This window comes from Notolepis coatsorum, assembly GCF_963971535.1.
Source record: "Notolepis coatsorum genome assembly, chromosome: 13".
Classification (NCBI taxonomy): domain Eukaryota; kingdom Metazoa; phylum Chordata; class Actinopteri; order Aulopiformes; family Paralepididae; genus Notolepis; species Notolepis coatsorum.
In genome coordinates, this window is record NC_140177.1 from 88,680,531 (window position 1) to 88,696,391 (window position 15,861).

At 43.4% G+C, this 15,861-nt stretch overlaps 1 protein-coding gene across 1 annotated transcript in view; it reads left to right on the forward strand.

The window, feature by feature from the left end:
- Nucleotides 1–587: 587 nt before the first annotated feature.
- The window catches only part of slc6a9 (solute carrier family 6 member 9), a gene marked incomplete at its 3' end in the record, with an annotated part of 74,632 nt that continues 59,358 nt past the window's right edge, over nt 588–15,861 (forward strand). Inside the window, exons 1-2 of the mRNA XM_084327190.1 lie at nt 588–719; nt 3,576–3,873. Coding sequence (XP_084183316.1) covers nt 596–719; nt 3,576–3,873 — 422 coding nt within the window. The 5' untranslated portion in view covers nt 588–595. The remainder of the gene's footprint in view (nt 720–3,575; nt 3,874–15,861) is intronic.

Sequence of the window (15,861 nt, forward strand, 5' to 3'; positions counted from 1 at the left end):
AAAGTCAGAGTATCTGGCTAAAAACACACTTGAGTAAAAGTAAAAACCTTTTTTATTCCGGGGCAATGAAATGTTCCGTTTTGTCCTCTTCATCACTCGTACTTTTGTTTGTGGCCATCTTCTGTAGCTCGTCACTCTGACCGTCTATTCTTCTGGTAGCAGGTGTTTAATCAAAGATCCCGCGTTCTAGTCTTCCACAAGGACCAATCAGCATGGGTATGGGCGGGTTAATTTGCCATTGATGGGGATTTGATTGGCTGGTGTGGCCACAGGATTAATAACGTTAACGTTAGTTCGGCCAGAGAAACAAACAAATGTACTAATTAAAATGGTTGGACCTGCGAGATTTGTACTTTGTGGGTCTGCATTTTAAATGTAAGGAGTAAAAAGTATGTTTTTTTTCTCTGAAATGTAATTAAGTAAAACTACAAGTAGGCTATACAGAAATAATACTTGAGTAAAGTACAAATCCCCCAAAACAGTACTTAAGTATTGTAACGAAGTACAATTACTTAAGTACTTTACACCTCTGCATTTGTGACCTCATATTATCCAGTATTAAGTAACATGTGTTTGTGTTGCTCCAGGTGCCTTCATGTTCCCCTACTTCATCATGTTGGTGTTCTGTGGCATCCCGCTCTTCTTCCTGGAGCTGTCCTTTGGTCAGTTTGCCAGTCAGGGCTGTCTGGGAGTCTGGAAGATCAGCCCCATGTTCAAAGGTGAGAAAACGTTAAAGATTTGATGTGTACTAAAAAAGTGCCGTGGTATAAAATATGAAATATGTTGATTGTTACTTTGTTGATAGACCATGGACCATTCTGATGAAGATACCTGTTTTTAATGATCAAAGGAAATCTGTGAATGTATGGAAAGAGTGCGTGTGAGAGTGTGTGTATGTGTGTGTGTGTGTGCGTGTGTGTGTGTGTGTGTGTTTGCATGCGTGCGTGCGTGCGTGCGTGCGTGCGTGCGTGCGTGCGTGCGTGCGTGCCGGACAGACGTTATTATGAAAGGAATTGAGCTATAAAGACGGAACAAGAGAGATAGAGATGGGAAGTGTCAGTACAGTAGTCTCTTGTCAGGGCCACAGAGCCCCTACTGCTGTAGTGACTTTTCAATTGCAAACACTTCAAGGACCAAACTCGCCCCAGTCCTCCTTAACCTGTAAATCACTGGTGGTCATTAGTTCAAACAATACCCAGTGGTAGAATTAACAAAATGGTGGAAGAAGGCACCATTCAACTTTTCTACACTAAAACATGCATTTGGAGCTGGAGATTAGTGGTTCCCAAAGACGGGGTCGCGACCCAAAGGTGGGCCGCGAGCAGCCACGGGTGGGCCGCGAGATGATTTAAAAAAATAATATATATATATAAAAAAAAAAATTATTTTTATTTTAAATTTTTACATTTTAAATTTTTTAATTTAAATTTTTTTTTGTCAGGCCACTGAACTTAGAAGCAGGCCAGGACAGTGTTTCTAGTTGTATTCTAAAATGCTATTCTATTGTATTCTAAAATGTGACTATATGGTTTTATATTAACTTAATAAATAAACAAAAACGAAAAATCTACTTATTTCAACGAACATTTCAAACTAAATAACAGATTATGCACATAAAACGCTGAAAACAACCGAAGCAACAATAGTATTTTAATGAGGCTATTATTATTATCATTATTATTTTGCAACAAGTTAGCCCTCTCATAAATAGCACATATAAATGAATAACTAACTTGAACTAACTTAATAGGATTGAAGTGATATTTGGCATAAAAAATCGGTCGCCTGGCAAAAAAAAAAAAAAAGCCTGACGATGTGCATTGGGCCACGGCTCTCTGACGCCTTATTTTCTGGGTCCTGGCCTGAAAAGTTTGGGAACCCCTGCTCTATATGAGCTGTGAGGTCAGAGGTCAGTGTTCATGGATTCTGCAAGGAGTCTTCACATTCAGCGGTCTGCTGCTAAGACCTGCCAGCACATCACCTCAGCTGCTAGTGACTCTCAACCTCTCCGTGTCAAGGACCCTCACGTTGATACATATCAGGCCGTGGACCCACATTTGGTCAGGTTCTTGTCCCAGGGAACCCCATCTGCGTCGTTCTGAGATGTGATCAAGTCCAGAATTCTACAGATGTCTAGTCGATGAGATGGTGAAGAAATTGATGCCTGTAACTGAAGGGGGACCCCTGCTCTAATCACAGGATCAAAGAGTGTAGAACTCCTCAAACTAACTGGACTCAAAGGGTCAAACATAATTCATATTATGATGGTTGACATTTTAGTGACAAATTATGATGATGATGCTCATGTCAGCTAGTGTGTAGACTTCTCTGATCAAGCTACAATATACAGTAGATGTTGACAACTGGGGCAGACTTTAAAGGCGTTGGGTTGTGCACATTCATAACATGGTTGCAGTGATGATTTCATGACTGATACTCACCCTGGATAAGCATTTTGCTTTGTTTGGCCTTGACAGTATATACTGATATACTGGCACCATGGTGGATGGCAGCCTGTCTTAGCAGCTCTCTACTTCCTTCTTTTTGTGAACAATTATTTGTTTTAATTAAATTTCAACATGTTATGTTACACTGCATATTCACGTATATACCCCCCACACATCATCATCATCATCATCATCATCATCTCTGTATATTCATTCACATTCACACAATCCACACAGTCGATTAAAATCGGCACAGTCCGTGTGGTCTTTCCCTTTCTTGGGCACATTTTCAATAGCAGACAGAATTTAATGAAGTAAAACTGGTCCCAGGAGGTCCAGCAGCAGAGGTTTCAGTGGGAATCCAGCTAGGCCTGGCGATTTACCTTTAGTAGTTTGTTTCAGTGCTGTCTCTAGCTCCATTGAGGTTATGAGGCAATATTTAAGAAATTGCATTTCTCTGGTTAAAAATTATGAGACCTATATAGATCCTGGTAAGAAGTGTGAAATGTGGCATTTACTGTATGTCCTTTGGTTGGGTGATCTAATTATATATATCGATGCCCCGGGATTCACTCTGTTAAAGTTTCAAAACCAATAACCTGCTTGGTCTGCTTCCATTAAAATAGTAAGTCTGTCTGACTCTATGATGAATTCCGCTCTCCTCCTCGCCATTAAAGGAACACGCCAACTTTTTGGAAATTTGCTTATTTGCCATCTACCCTGGAGTTAGACAAGCAGATACATACCCTTTTCTTCTCTGTGCGTTCATTAGGCTTAGGGAACAGCCGCACCGTTCTGTTTACCACACTTCCAAATGAATCATTCTCTTCATCTTCCTTTATGTTTTGGGCTACGGCGATGATGTCACAATAGCGATGGTGTCAGGATGGGGATGGTGTCAGGATGGGCAACCATGGTGTCCATCTGCACCTGTGTTGCATCTGCCAACTCTTACGCCATCATTATTCCACCTTATCTCTCTCTCTCTCTCTCTCTCTCTCTCTCTCTCTCTCTCTCTCTCTCTCTCTCTCTCTCTCTCTCTTTCTCTCTCTCTCTCTCTCTCTCTCTCTCTCTCTCTCTCTCTCTCTCTCTCTCTCTCTCTCTCTCTCTCTCTCTCTCTCTTTCCAGGTGTGGGCTACGGCATGATGGTGGTGTCCACCTACATCGGTATCTACTACAACGTGGTCATCTGCATTGCGTTCTACTACTTCTTCAGTTCTATGACCAGCCTGCTGCCCTGGACCTACTGCAACAACCCCTGGAACACGAAGCACTGCAGCGGGGTAGTGGACCCCAGCCTCAACGCCAGCCTGGCCAACGCCACAGTGTCCCTGGTGGAGAGCGTCAAGGAGTCCCTGGTGGAGACCGTCAAGGAGGTGGTGGTGAACCGCACCAAGAGAACCAGCCCCAGCGAAGAATACTGGAAGTAAGAGAGACTTTTTATATACTGTTAAAAAATACTTTTTATATAGCCTACTGTTAAAAAATACTTTTTATATACTGTTAAAAAAATACTTTTTATATACTGTTAAAAAATACTTTTTATATAGCCTACTGTTAAAAAATACTTTGTATATACTGTTAAAAAAATACTTTTTATATACTGTTAAAAAAGTTACAAAAAACACATAGATAAAACATTTTTGCAGAGGCTGGAATATGAGCACGAGGTAGACATTTTTTTTTTTATTATATATAAATAAATTATAAGGCAGAAAACATGTTTTCCTATGTTAGTGAGTAAGTAAAAAATAATAATAAAAAAGAAAGAAAGAAAGAAAGAAAGAAAGAAAGAAAGAAAGAAAGAAAGAAAGAAAGAAAGAAAGAAAGAAAGAAAGAAAGAAAGAAAGAAAGAAAGAAAGAAAGAAAGAAAGAAAGAAAGAAAGAAAGAAAGAAAGAAAGAAAGATAAACTAGAAGGATTTGGATGGTCTGCAGCACAGCTGGTCAAGGTTTATCAGACCAGTTCAGATTGTTGAGCTACTAATTGTGAATTCAAGTCATAAGAGACACTTTTTATATACTGTTAAAAAAGTAACAAAAAACACACAGATAAAAAAAAAAAACGTTTGCAGATGCTGGAAAATGAGCACGAGGTAGGGAGTAGAGTGTCTGCATGGCCGGGAACTCCCAATGACATGAATTGATGGAGTGCTCTGAAGGAGCATCTCTACAACCACTGTGCTCTTTGGGTCCGTTGGTTTGTGCATGTGTTACCGGTCCCAATGGGCTACTGGGTACCGGAACAAATCATGTTCGCAGCCGGTCAGCATTCACTCCCTGAAAGTATAGGATAGTGATCAAGAGGAATGAAGACACGTGTTGCTCAGTTTAACTCCAAGATTCCTCTGAGAGTTTTATTGTCATCAAAACTCTCAATTCAACTTCATTTATGCAAAAATCATATTTACATCATCAATTGCACATTTCTTAGTCTGCTTCAGTGTCAATAGTTACCAAACTATTCATTTCTATTATTTTCACATATTCCTCCTTAGGGTTCAATATTGTTCAATATCCTTAGGTTGTTCAGATATTCACTTAAATACTATTACAAGGTGCTATTGCAGGGGTGGCCAACCCGCGGCTCGCGAGCCGCATGCGGCTCTTTGCCCGTCAATGTGCGGCTCTTCCATCCATAAAAAAAAATAATTTTTTTTTTTTTTTTTTTTTTTTATTATTTTTTACCTTTTTTTTTTTTTTTTTACTTTTTTTTTTTTATGTCACTCATTCCATAAGGACGTAGAATAAACATTTACAATTTTTTTTTAAATGGTCCATTTGCATGTTCTTGGTATCTGAATCTAGGGACATATATGGATCAGTGTCAGAAATAGTGTGTCTGTTACTAGGCTTGAGTAAATTGTAATGAACCAAAGGAGAATATCAATTCTAATATCTTTGACTGTAAATAACACCATGCTAAAATTGACCAGACCTAAAAAATCTAAGCAAATGAATAAAGGGAAGATGATTAAACAGAAGGTTTTGTAGATACAGAACTGAATTCTGCCATCTTTTTTATAATGTAAATTTCTCCACCATTTTTCATCATATTGCAACACCGTTTTTTGCAAGACGTTCACAGAAAGGTAGAGAAACTAACTGCGTTCTGTTGTATGGCAATAACGTTCAGGTTTGTGGGAGATAATCCCAAAAAATAAGAGAAATTAAAAAGTAAATCCAGAAGTCGGATGATTGACAGGGGCTGGTGTGAGCTGGGTAGGGTAGTTTTTCGAAATTTGAAAGCCCTGAGTCTCTTCCTTCAAAAGACTACACTCACTTTTGGCTGTGCCACTTCCTCCTGTCAATATGCGCCGGTTTCCGACTCAATGCCCTGAGATTTCTATAATCTTATATTTCACTAATAACAGTTAAAATAATTGGTAAACAAACATAATGCTGAAAATATACACTTTTACTGTATATCTCGGGCTTAAGAGGTAACCCTGTGAGGCCCAAATTAAAAAGAAATTAGCAACTTCAGAGGCCAGAGGGTGGGACATATAAACACATTTACTATCAAATAGCATTGTGAGGCTGAACAACAGGACCAATTGACTATACATGTGCTTAAAGGGGAACTATCTTATAAATGGCTTTTTTCAGTGTTTACCATTGTTTCTTAGCTATGTGGACTTATATTAATAGGATATATGTCTCTAATTCTCATATTGGCGAATTCTTCCAATTCTCCTCTCACAATATTCACCCTCACTGAACTGAGTCATCTGAAAATGTGCATATCTGTGATGTCAGAGATTTCTCAGCTGCATAATAATGTGGCAGTTGATGTGGCAGTTGGCACCAGGCCACACAGTGGTTGGAGCCCAGCCTCAAAACGGCTTAAGATCTTGAGGTAGAAAAATGCGGTTTTTAGTACTTGATTAGAAATACAAAACAATGCATTTTTTGGGAAAAAAACCTAGGTGTTCCATAGACTCACAGGAATTGTGTAAAAGTGCCCAAATAGTGAAAGAAATAGTCAAATAGTTCCCCTTTAACATTTTTTAAATAAACATTGTTTTTTTAAATGGCTAAAAGTGATTTGGTAATTTTGCAACCGTGGGTCTCACAGGGTACTTTTAACCCTGTGAGGCCCAAATAAAAAAGACATTAGCAACTTCAGAGGCCAGAGGGTGAGACCTATAAACACATGAAGGGTGCCGTGACTGAAAAAAAAGGTTGAGAAACGCTGGTATATGGTGTGGCTCTTTGTGGTACCACAGTAATTTTTTTGTGGCTCTTAGTCTCTGACTGGTTGGCCACCCCTGTGCTATTGAAACAACAGGTCATCACGTGTCACCAATGCCAACAGTTCAATGAACACCAAAGTCAAACCCACCTCTACCGTACAACCCACCTAGGGCAGTTCAAGACTGCTCTCAAACTTCATGGGAAATATTCCTTTCCTTGAATCATTTGCTTTTATTAAAACTTCACAAAATAGTGTCTCATTAGCAATCAGCTCTGACTGGTGTATTAGTGGCATGTACTGGTTGCATATGCATACTGCGGCCTTCAGACACATTTTCAGGGATAGTGATTACCCTTATTCCATATTTTCGTTAGGTCACCTTATTTCACATTATAGTCAAACGACCTTAGTTCACATTATAATCAAGCACTCAGGTTTCAGCATTGAATAAACAAGTCACAATGTACAGTACCTTAATATAATAACATATTTTATACCCCAGCGGCAAGTACGCGCTGCTAGTATCTGATAACGTGGAAAACGCCATCTTCCCTTGCGGCCAATGCATATCACAATGTGCGTGCACATAACATATTTTATATTCTTACTGATGTTGTTAAACATTCAACTCATTTCACAATTCTTGTTACTCATATCACCTAACGTTATAACCTCTAACGATAGTGTTTTCGGTACTTTTCACCGTGTACTGACCTGAAAGTATAGTTTAGTGATCAAGAGGAATGAAGACACGTGTTGCTCAGTTTAACTCCAAGACTCCTCTAACGTGAGATGGCGGAAACCGTCCCATAGGGGGACCTGGCGCATCACCTGAATCCTCTAACGTGAGATGGCGGAAACCGTCCCATAGGGGGACCTGGCGCATCACCTGAACTACATGGTTCCACTCTTCACTTCCTGTCTAATCAATTCTCCATCTCACAGTCAATGTGAACTTGGTTAATTATATTAACGTATAGCTGGTAATATAAAGTTTACCATAATTCTTCTAATCATGTAAATTAGATATGTACCATTGCAAAAATTACACAAGATTATTCACATATTCTTGAGGATACTACACACTCCCCGACCAACAAAAGTGGCTCCTGACACTTGGTCTGAACACTTCAAAAACTCCAACAACTAGAGGCTGGGTGGCGCAACTGACTAAGCGCTCGCCACCAACGCGTGAGACACTGGTATCGAATCCGGCTGTCAGCGTTGCCTCCGGCTTGGCCGGCCGTCATACTGGCTCAATTGGCAGAGTCAGCGGGAGGGAAGCCGGTGGGTGGTAATCTGGTCATTGTAAACAGCGACTCCTACAGGTCGGTCAGGGCGCCTGCACAGCGAGGAAGGGAGATGGTGAGGGTAGTGTGAGCCTCCCACACGTTACACCTCACCAATGAGAGTCCGCGCTGGCAGGTGAAAAGAAGTGGCTGGCTGACTCCGCATGTATCGGAGGGGACATGTGATAGTATCTATCAACCCTCCCTAGACCTACCAGTGGGGGGCACATGCGAGCAATGACCAGTAAGGGGCGGGGGGGAATTGGCATGACAACTAAATTGGGATGGGAGAAAAACACAGAAAAACAGGAGGAGAAAAAGTGTATATAAAAAAAGAAAAATCCAACAACTTCAACTGTAAACTCGAACATGTCCAAAGATCATGTTAACCATATAAACATTACTCAATTACTTTCATTCCCCAGTACGTATGGGATGTGCATATATCAATCTATTCCCAGTGGCTTAGAAACAATGGATCGGATAGGTTGTGGGCAAATACTGATATTGTGAGTTGGACGGGAGGTGACCAGGATGCGTGAATATTAATGGCAACCAACTTGTGTTCGCCTTTTCGTTCAGCGTTTCTCTGATTGGCCACACGGCCACGTGACCGCCCTAGCATCCGCGCTGTGTGTTGTCAGTAACAGAAATAGACGCGGCAGACGCGGCGCGGCAGAGAGTGGCCTCGCATGCGCATGAGGCTCCCCCAGGTGCTCTAAATACATGTTAAGATATTCAAAATCGTCACAGCAGTATAGTTTGTTTATACTTCAGAAGTCATTCAGAAGTGATGTACAGTGACTGCCTCGCGCATTTCATAATCCATTTCATAATCATTCAGAAGTGAATCTGCCTCGCGCATTTCATAATCATTCAGAAGTGATGTACAGTGACTGCCTCACGCATTTCATAATCATTCAGAAGTGAATCTGCCTCGCGCATTTCATAATCATTCAGAAGTGATGTACAGTGACTGCCTCGCGCATTTCATAATCCATTTCATAATCATTCAGAAGTGAATCTGCCTCGCGCATTTCATAATCATTCAGAAGTGATGTACAGTGACTGCCTCGCGCATTTCATAATCATTCAGAAGTGAATCTGCCTCGCGCATTTCATAATCATTCAGAAGTGATGTACAGTGACTGCCTCGCGCATTTCATAATCCATTTCATAATCATTCAGAACTCAGAAGTGATGTACAGTGACTGCCTCGCGCATTTCATAATCATTCAGAAGTGATGTACAGTGACGAGTGAATCTGCCTCGCGCATTTCATAATCAGTCAGCAGCCTGCATCCTCCACTGCTGCCGCTTGCTCCTTGGAGCCTCGCGCATTTCATAATCATTCAGAAGTGATGTACAGTGACGAGTGAATCTGCCTCGCGCATTTCATAATCAGTCAGCAGCCTGTGTCCTCCACTGCTGCCGCTTGCTCCTTGGAGCTGCCGCTTGCCTGCCGCGTGGGGGCGGGGGGTCGCGGCCAATCAGAGAAAAGCTGAACACAAGTTGGTTGCCTTTAATATTCACGCGACCAGGATACATATAGGGGTGTTTGTAACACAGATGGGTACCACTACCGGGTGTTGGTAACTGTGTGCTTACAGTGGGCCGCATTTGGTACACTGGTTGACCAAGAGATGGGTAGGTGAACACATACCCCGGTGGTCTCTCTCGGGTGGACTGTCTTAGAGGAATCGGGTGTTGAAGATGAGGGTCTGAAACGTCCTCCACTTGATGAACTATTTGAATCCACATCCTGTTCACTTGTGCTGTGTAGTTCCAGTTCCTCCTCTATGATCGGTTCTCTTTCTGGTTCAAGTTCAACGTGGCTCCCTGATGAACTTCTCTCCGTTCCGGCTTGTCTTGTACCTTCCAGACAACACTTTGGTCTGGTGGGATACTCATTGGTCTTTGGCGTTTTACAGGCCTTCGTAGCCCGTAATGATAGTTATTTCCCTCCTCTTCGGAGTCACTTGTCTCTGTGTACTGTACCGTGATCTTCAGGGGTGAGGGGGGTCTCTTAGTTCTCTTTTGGGACAGGGGTGCGTTCATGATCTGACCCGGAGCAGCCTCTATGGGTAAGTCGTTCACTTGTAGAAGTAGATTTCGGTGCAGGGTTCGGATGGGACGGCCTCCTGCCTCTGGGCTTACTTTGAAGACAGGGTTGGTTCCAAGCTGCTCTCTCACGATGTAGATAGTATGTTCCCAATATGGTCTCAGCTTACCCGGACCTCCTCTTTCATTGAGATTGCGTACGAGGACTCTGTCCCCAGTCCGGAGGGTTACTCCTTTGCTCTTCTTGTCATACTGTCCTTTTCCCTTTGTACTTGACTGTTGACTGTTTGCGCTTGCTATTAGACCATATCCTCTTGGGGTTTCCTCTTCTTCATCGGTGATGAGACCAAAGAGGAGATCGACGGGGAGGGGTTTCTTCTGTTTAATGCATGGGCATGTTCTGGTTACGTACTCTTCGATCTCTCTTTTCATGAATGGCCAGTAGAATCGCTCCCTAGCTAGATTCAGGACTTTCTCTATGCCGGCATGGCCCATGTTGTCATGTAGATGGATAAGAGCCATCCGTTTGTAGGTGGCAGGCAGGACCAGTTGTCTTCGACCAATGGTTCTCCTGTACAGTAGGCCATTTTATTGTTCCACTCTCTCAAGAGCCTCCTTGTGCGTGTGTCAACTTTCCTCATGATGTTGTCTGTTGGGGGTGTGTTGTGTTCCTTTAAATCAATAACTCTTCCAATCGCAGGGTCTGTTCTTTGTTCCTTCACCAGTTCATCATGGCTAATGGTCTGCAGGGGCTCCATTTGTGGTTCACCTGGTGAGGCTACGTTGAGGGTGGCCACCCAGGCAACGTCCCCCTGAAACTTAGGTCGCTTTAAACAATGCACTGCTTGGTGTCCTACTTCCCCACAGGCAAATCAGTGGTTACATTCTTGCAGGTTCTGTTCTGTACATTTTGGGCAGATCGCTGTTCTTCGGTTTACTTGGAGGGGTGGTTGATCTAACGTGGGTTGAGGGAATTGGTTGGGAGGTGGCTGAGGGGGAGGACGGGACAGGAGGGGAGGTACTCGGGCTGGCGGTGGCTCTGGGTGTGACATCTGGGCGTTCGCTACTTGCTGCTCAATTAAAGTGGCCATCATGTGTATCAGAGTCTCCACCTGGGTACTGAGCTGCTGTATGGTCTGGAAGTTTCGGTGGTCGACGGCGGTGCTCCTTTGCTGGTCGTCACTTTGACATTCTCCTGTGTCCACCTTAGCGGTGTGTGCATGGGTTGTCTTTGGGTGGGGGAGCTGACCGAGTCTGCGCTGGTGTTCATTCTCGTCGCTTATTATTTTCATTACTTGGCTGAGAATTTCCTCATCTGTGACATGGTTGTTTACGGTGAGGGGTCTCAATCTCTGTCGGAGATCAGCATGTTTCACTCCAAGGCCCTGATAGATAGTGTGAAGGAAGACCTCTTGGATGGTTCTGGGATCATAAGAAATGTCTGTGTTGGTCTGTCTTGACTGATAAAGGAGTTTCTGTTTCAATCCAATCATGCGATATAGAAACTGTTGGGGTGGTTCTTGTTCAAGCTGTCTGGTGCACATTAACTCTTGAAACATCTCGGTAGTTGCTTTCTCACCAAGGTGTGATCAAAGGAAGCCCTTGAGTTCAGGGATGTTCATTTCATCTTTGTTTATGAGCATCTCTTTAAAAGTACCTGGTTTAATTATCCTCAATACGCCACGGACTACTTCGGCTTCGGCAAAACCCTCTCTGCCTCCCTCGTCAATTTGTTTACTGAGGTTGTTGTAACTCATGTCAGCACTCTGGTCTCCAATTAGGCCGCCATGCACCTTAAACTCTCGGCGCTGGAGGTAGGGGAGGTCGGCTAAAGGAACCATTCTCTCTGGGATTATCGGTGGGTGTGATAGTGACTCACCTTGGTCGTCGTTCATTGTCTCTGGTGGTGCCACGGTAACTTCATACCATCGTAGTCCCTCCCCCAACTCCTCGTACACTCTCCTCAGTTCTTCTACTGAAGGTGGCGTGGGGTTGGCGGGCGAGGTGGGCTGAAAACGTGGGTGTCTACTCATACTATTGGGGTTTGGGTTGGGCCTAGGGGTACGGTGTGGTGTCAAAGTGGATGAGCTGCGCATTACTTGGGTCACATTATCATTAGATACATCAAGGTGTGATTCAACAGTTACATAGGAATGCATTAGTTTACATATTGCATCATTTAACATCAATAATTGGCCCATACCTTCGTCTTCAAGGCTTAGTAAGACTTCGGATTGGATGTAAGAAACCACAAAGTTCTCTTCTTCACTCGGACTCAGTTTGTCTACGTCGTCCTGGTTGACGTTAAGGTCCTGTGCCACCTTGGAGAGGTCGGTGCCCGATAGTTTATACAAGTTCTTCTTAATGTTCCATAACAGTTCTCCTCGTGCAGTGGACATTGTGTGTGTGTGTTCTCGATAGTGGTGTAATGCGGCTTGAAGAGTCGTTGTGGCCCTCGGCACCAACGGCGATTCTCTCTGGTGACTGGCGTGCGTTGACCCCTCGGTTCAGCAGTGCAGCTCCGACGACGTGAAGCTCCTCCTTGGCCTCACTCGATGGACACCCCTTCAACTGGCACCTGGTTGGAGCTACGTCTTGTCTCCTTGGTCTCGTGGCCCTGGTACGTCGGTCTTGCGGCTCTGGTATCACTGGACCTGTTCCTCTGATGGTGGTGTAGGGGACAGATCCCGGACTCGAGCCCCCAAAGTTTGTTACCGGCCCCAATGGGCTACTGGGTACCGGAACAAATCATGTTCGCAGCCGGTCAGCATTCACTCCCTGAAAGTATAGGATAGTGATCAAGAGGAATGAAGACACGTGTTGCTCAGTTTAACTCCAAGACTCCTCTGAGAGTTTTATTGTCATGAAAACTCTCAATTCAACTTCATTCATGCAAAAATCATATTTACATCATCAATTGCACATTTCTTCAGTGTCAATAGTTACCAAACTATTAATTTCTATTATTTTCACATATTCCTCCTTTGGGTTCAATATCAATGGTTGTTCAGATATTCACTTAAATCATTTACATAATGCCTCTTGGGTTCAATATCAATGGTTGTTCAGATATTCACTTAAATCATTTACATAATGCCTCTTGGGTTCAATATCAATGGTTGTTCAGATATTCACTTAAGTCATAAGCGACATATTCACACTTATCTTTACTGTAATACCAAACATTCGCTCTGCACGTGCACGTGTGAGCTTTTCGGAAAACTCACAGTGTAAGATCACACCTTTAAACGAGGGGGCGAGAGGATAGGTAGCTAGAGGGGGGAGGGGGAAATAAAGATAGAGGAAGAGAGAGAGGGATGGAGGGTGAGAGGAGCGGGAGAGAAGAGAGAGGGAGCGGGAGAGAGAGAGAGAGGGAGAGAGTGAGAGAGAGAGAGAGAGAGAGAGGGAGGGAGGGAGAGAGAGCGGGAGCAAGAGAGAGAGAGAGAGGGAGGGAGAGAGCGGGAGAGAGAGTGAGAGAGAGAGAAAGAGAGAGGTGGGGGGGGGGGAAAGGGAGAGATGGGGGAAATAGCTTAACTATTCCTCTTTTAGCCAAAGGCTTAAACAGTTGTTTAAATACTATTACAAGGTGCTATTGAAACAACAGGTCATCACGTGTCACCAATGCCAACAGTTCAATGAACACCAAAGTCAAACCCACCTCTACCGTACAACCCACCTGGGGCAGTTCAAGACTGCTCTCAAACTTCATGGGAAATATTCCTTTCCTCGAATCATTTGCTTTTATTAAAACTTCACAAAATGGTGTCTCATTAGCATGCAGCTCTGACTGGTGTATTAGTGGCATGTACTGGTTGCATATGCATACTGCGGCCTTCAGACACATTTTCAGGGATAGTGATTACCCTTATTCCATATTTTCATTAGGTCACCTTATTTCACATTATAGTCAAACGACCTTAGTTCACATTATAATCAAGCGCTCATGTTTCAGCATTGAATAAACAAGTCACAATGTACAGTACCTTAATATAATAACGTCTTTTATACCCCAGCGGCAAGTACGCGCTGCTAGTATCTGATAACGTGGAAAACGTCATCTTCCCTCGCGGCCAATGCATATCACAATGTGCGTGCACATAACATATTTTATATTCTTACTGACGTTGTTAAACATTCAACTCATTTCACAATTCTTGTTACTCATATCACCTAACGTTATAACCTCTAACGATAGTGTTTTCGGTACTTTTCACCGTGTACTGACCTGAAAGTATAGGATAGTGATCAAGAGGAATGAAGACACGTGTTGCTCAGTTTAACTCCAAGACTCCTCTAACGTGAGATGGCGGAAACCGTCACCTAGGGGGACCTGGCGCATCACCTGAACTACATTGTTCCGCTCTTCACTTCCTGTCTAATCAATTCTCCATCTCACAGTCAATGTGAACTTGGTTAATTATATTAACGTATAGCTGGTAATATAAAGTTTACCATAATTCTTCTAATCATGTAAATTAGATATGCATGCGTTTTATTTTCTGTCCTTTATTTAAGGTAGGCTTGCTAAAATAGAGCATGGATGCTCTTTTTCACATGAATGCTCCTGGAATCTTATTTGGATTTTTCATAATCAGGATAAGAACCTTGCTCTCTTTATTATAAGTCAAGTACAATAAGTCACTTTTATAATAATAATTAAAAAATACTAATAATACAAACAAATTATTTAAAAATAACATTTCACAACCAAAGTGCTTTTCACAAGCATGACAACACAAACAGGAAAAGGAAATGGGGAGGGGGGGGGTGGGTATGTATATTTTACATGAGCAAGTTAAAAAATAAACAACAGATTTTCAATAAAGCGAATACAGTAGGAAGTGGATATTGAATTCCATGTTAATCACCGTTGTGTTGTTTGGAGCTAGCTGGCTCGCAGCTTGCACCACAGTTAGACACTGCTAACTCTCAACACGCATGCTTACATGTGCCATATGCTATACAAGGGTTAATAATAGCTGTTGAAGTTGTTTGGGATGCTAAACGCCGGTGTGGATTTAAACGAGGCAGAAAACAACTGTTCCTATGTTCTGTATCGTAACGGCTCTCGCTCGGCGTCACTCAAGCACTGTACCTCGCTTGTGCACGTGCACTGAATAAAATTCCACAATGTACCTTTATCCCAATATTCGTCTGACCACACCCCTCATCAGCTTACCTTCATAAGCAGGTGTGTGGCCACCTACTCGCCTCCTTCTTCGCTTTCACCACAAGGAAGTGCCTTCGGAGATCCCCACTTGACGTGTTGCTAGTTGAAGAAAGTTGAGACGTGTTTACATTGTGCTTATTTCTTTCTTCTCTCATAACTATTCAAAAAGGAAAATCTAAGTCATAATGTCTACCTCGGAGAGTAGACCCACTCTTCACCAGCGGTTCTCCATTCCCGCCTCTGTCGTGCGCGCTGGTGCGGGGCTGCTGCCACTTTTGTGGTTGCCAGCCCAGCCCAGGAGACAGCCGATGGGTAGTTTGCCTCTCCGAGGAGCCGGTGCATCGGTGCCGCCGCCCCGGCGGTGGCCTGATCCCGACTCTGGTTCCGGGGAATCGTCCGTTCGTGAGCGGCCGGTTCCTTTGGTTCCGGAGGATTTGCGACGCAAACTTTTCACGTCTGCCCGTTCACGTCGCAAGATGGTGTCCTGCAGGCGCGAACGGCCTGGGTTTGGGGAATTGCTGGAGACCAGCGAGGATGCGTCGGTCTCTGCATGCCCGATGGAAACTGAGGATTACATGGAAGAGTCGGACGGATTCTTGTTTGAAGGCCCTGTGGAGACGAGTATCCCTCCTGTCCAGGTAACACTGGAGGGGGGAGAAATGTCTCCTTGGGGCGCCTTGTTCGAGGATGTCGGGGAA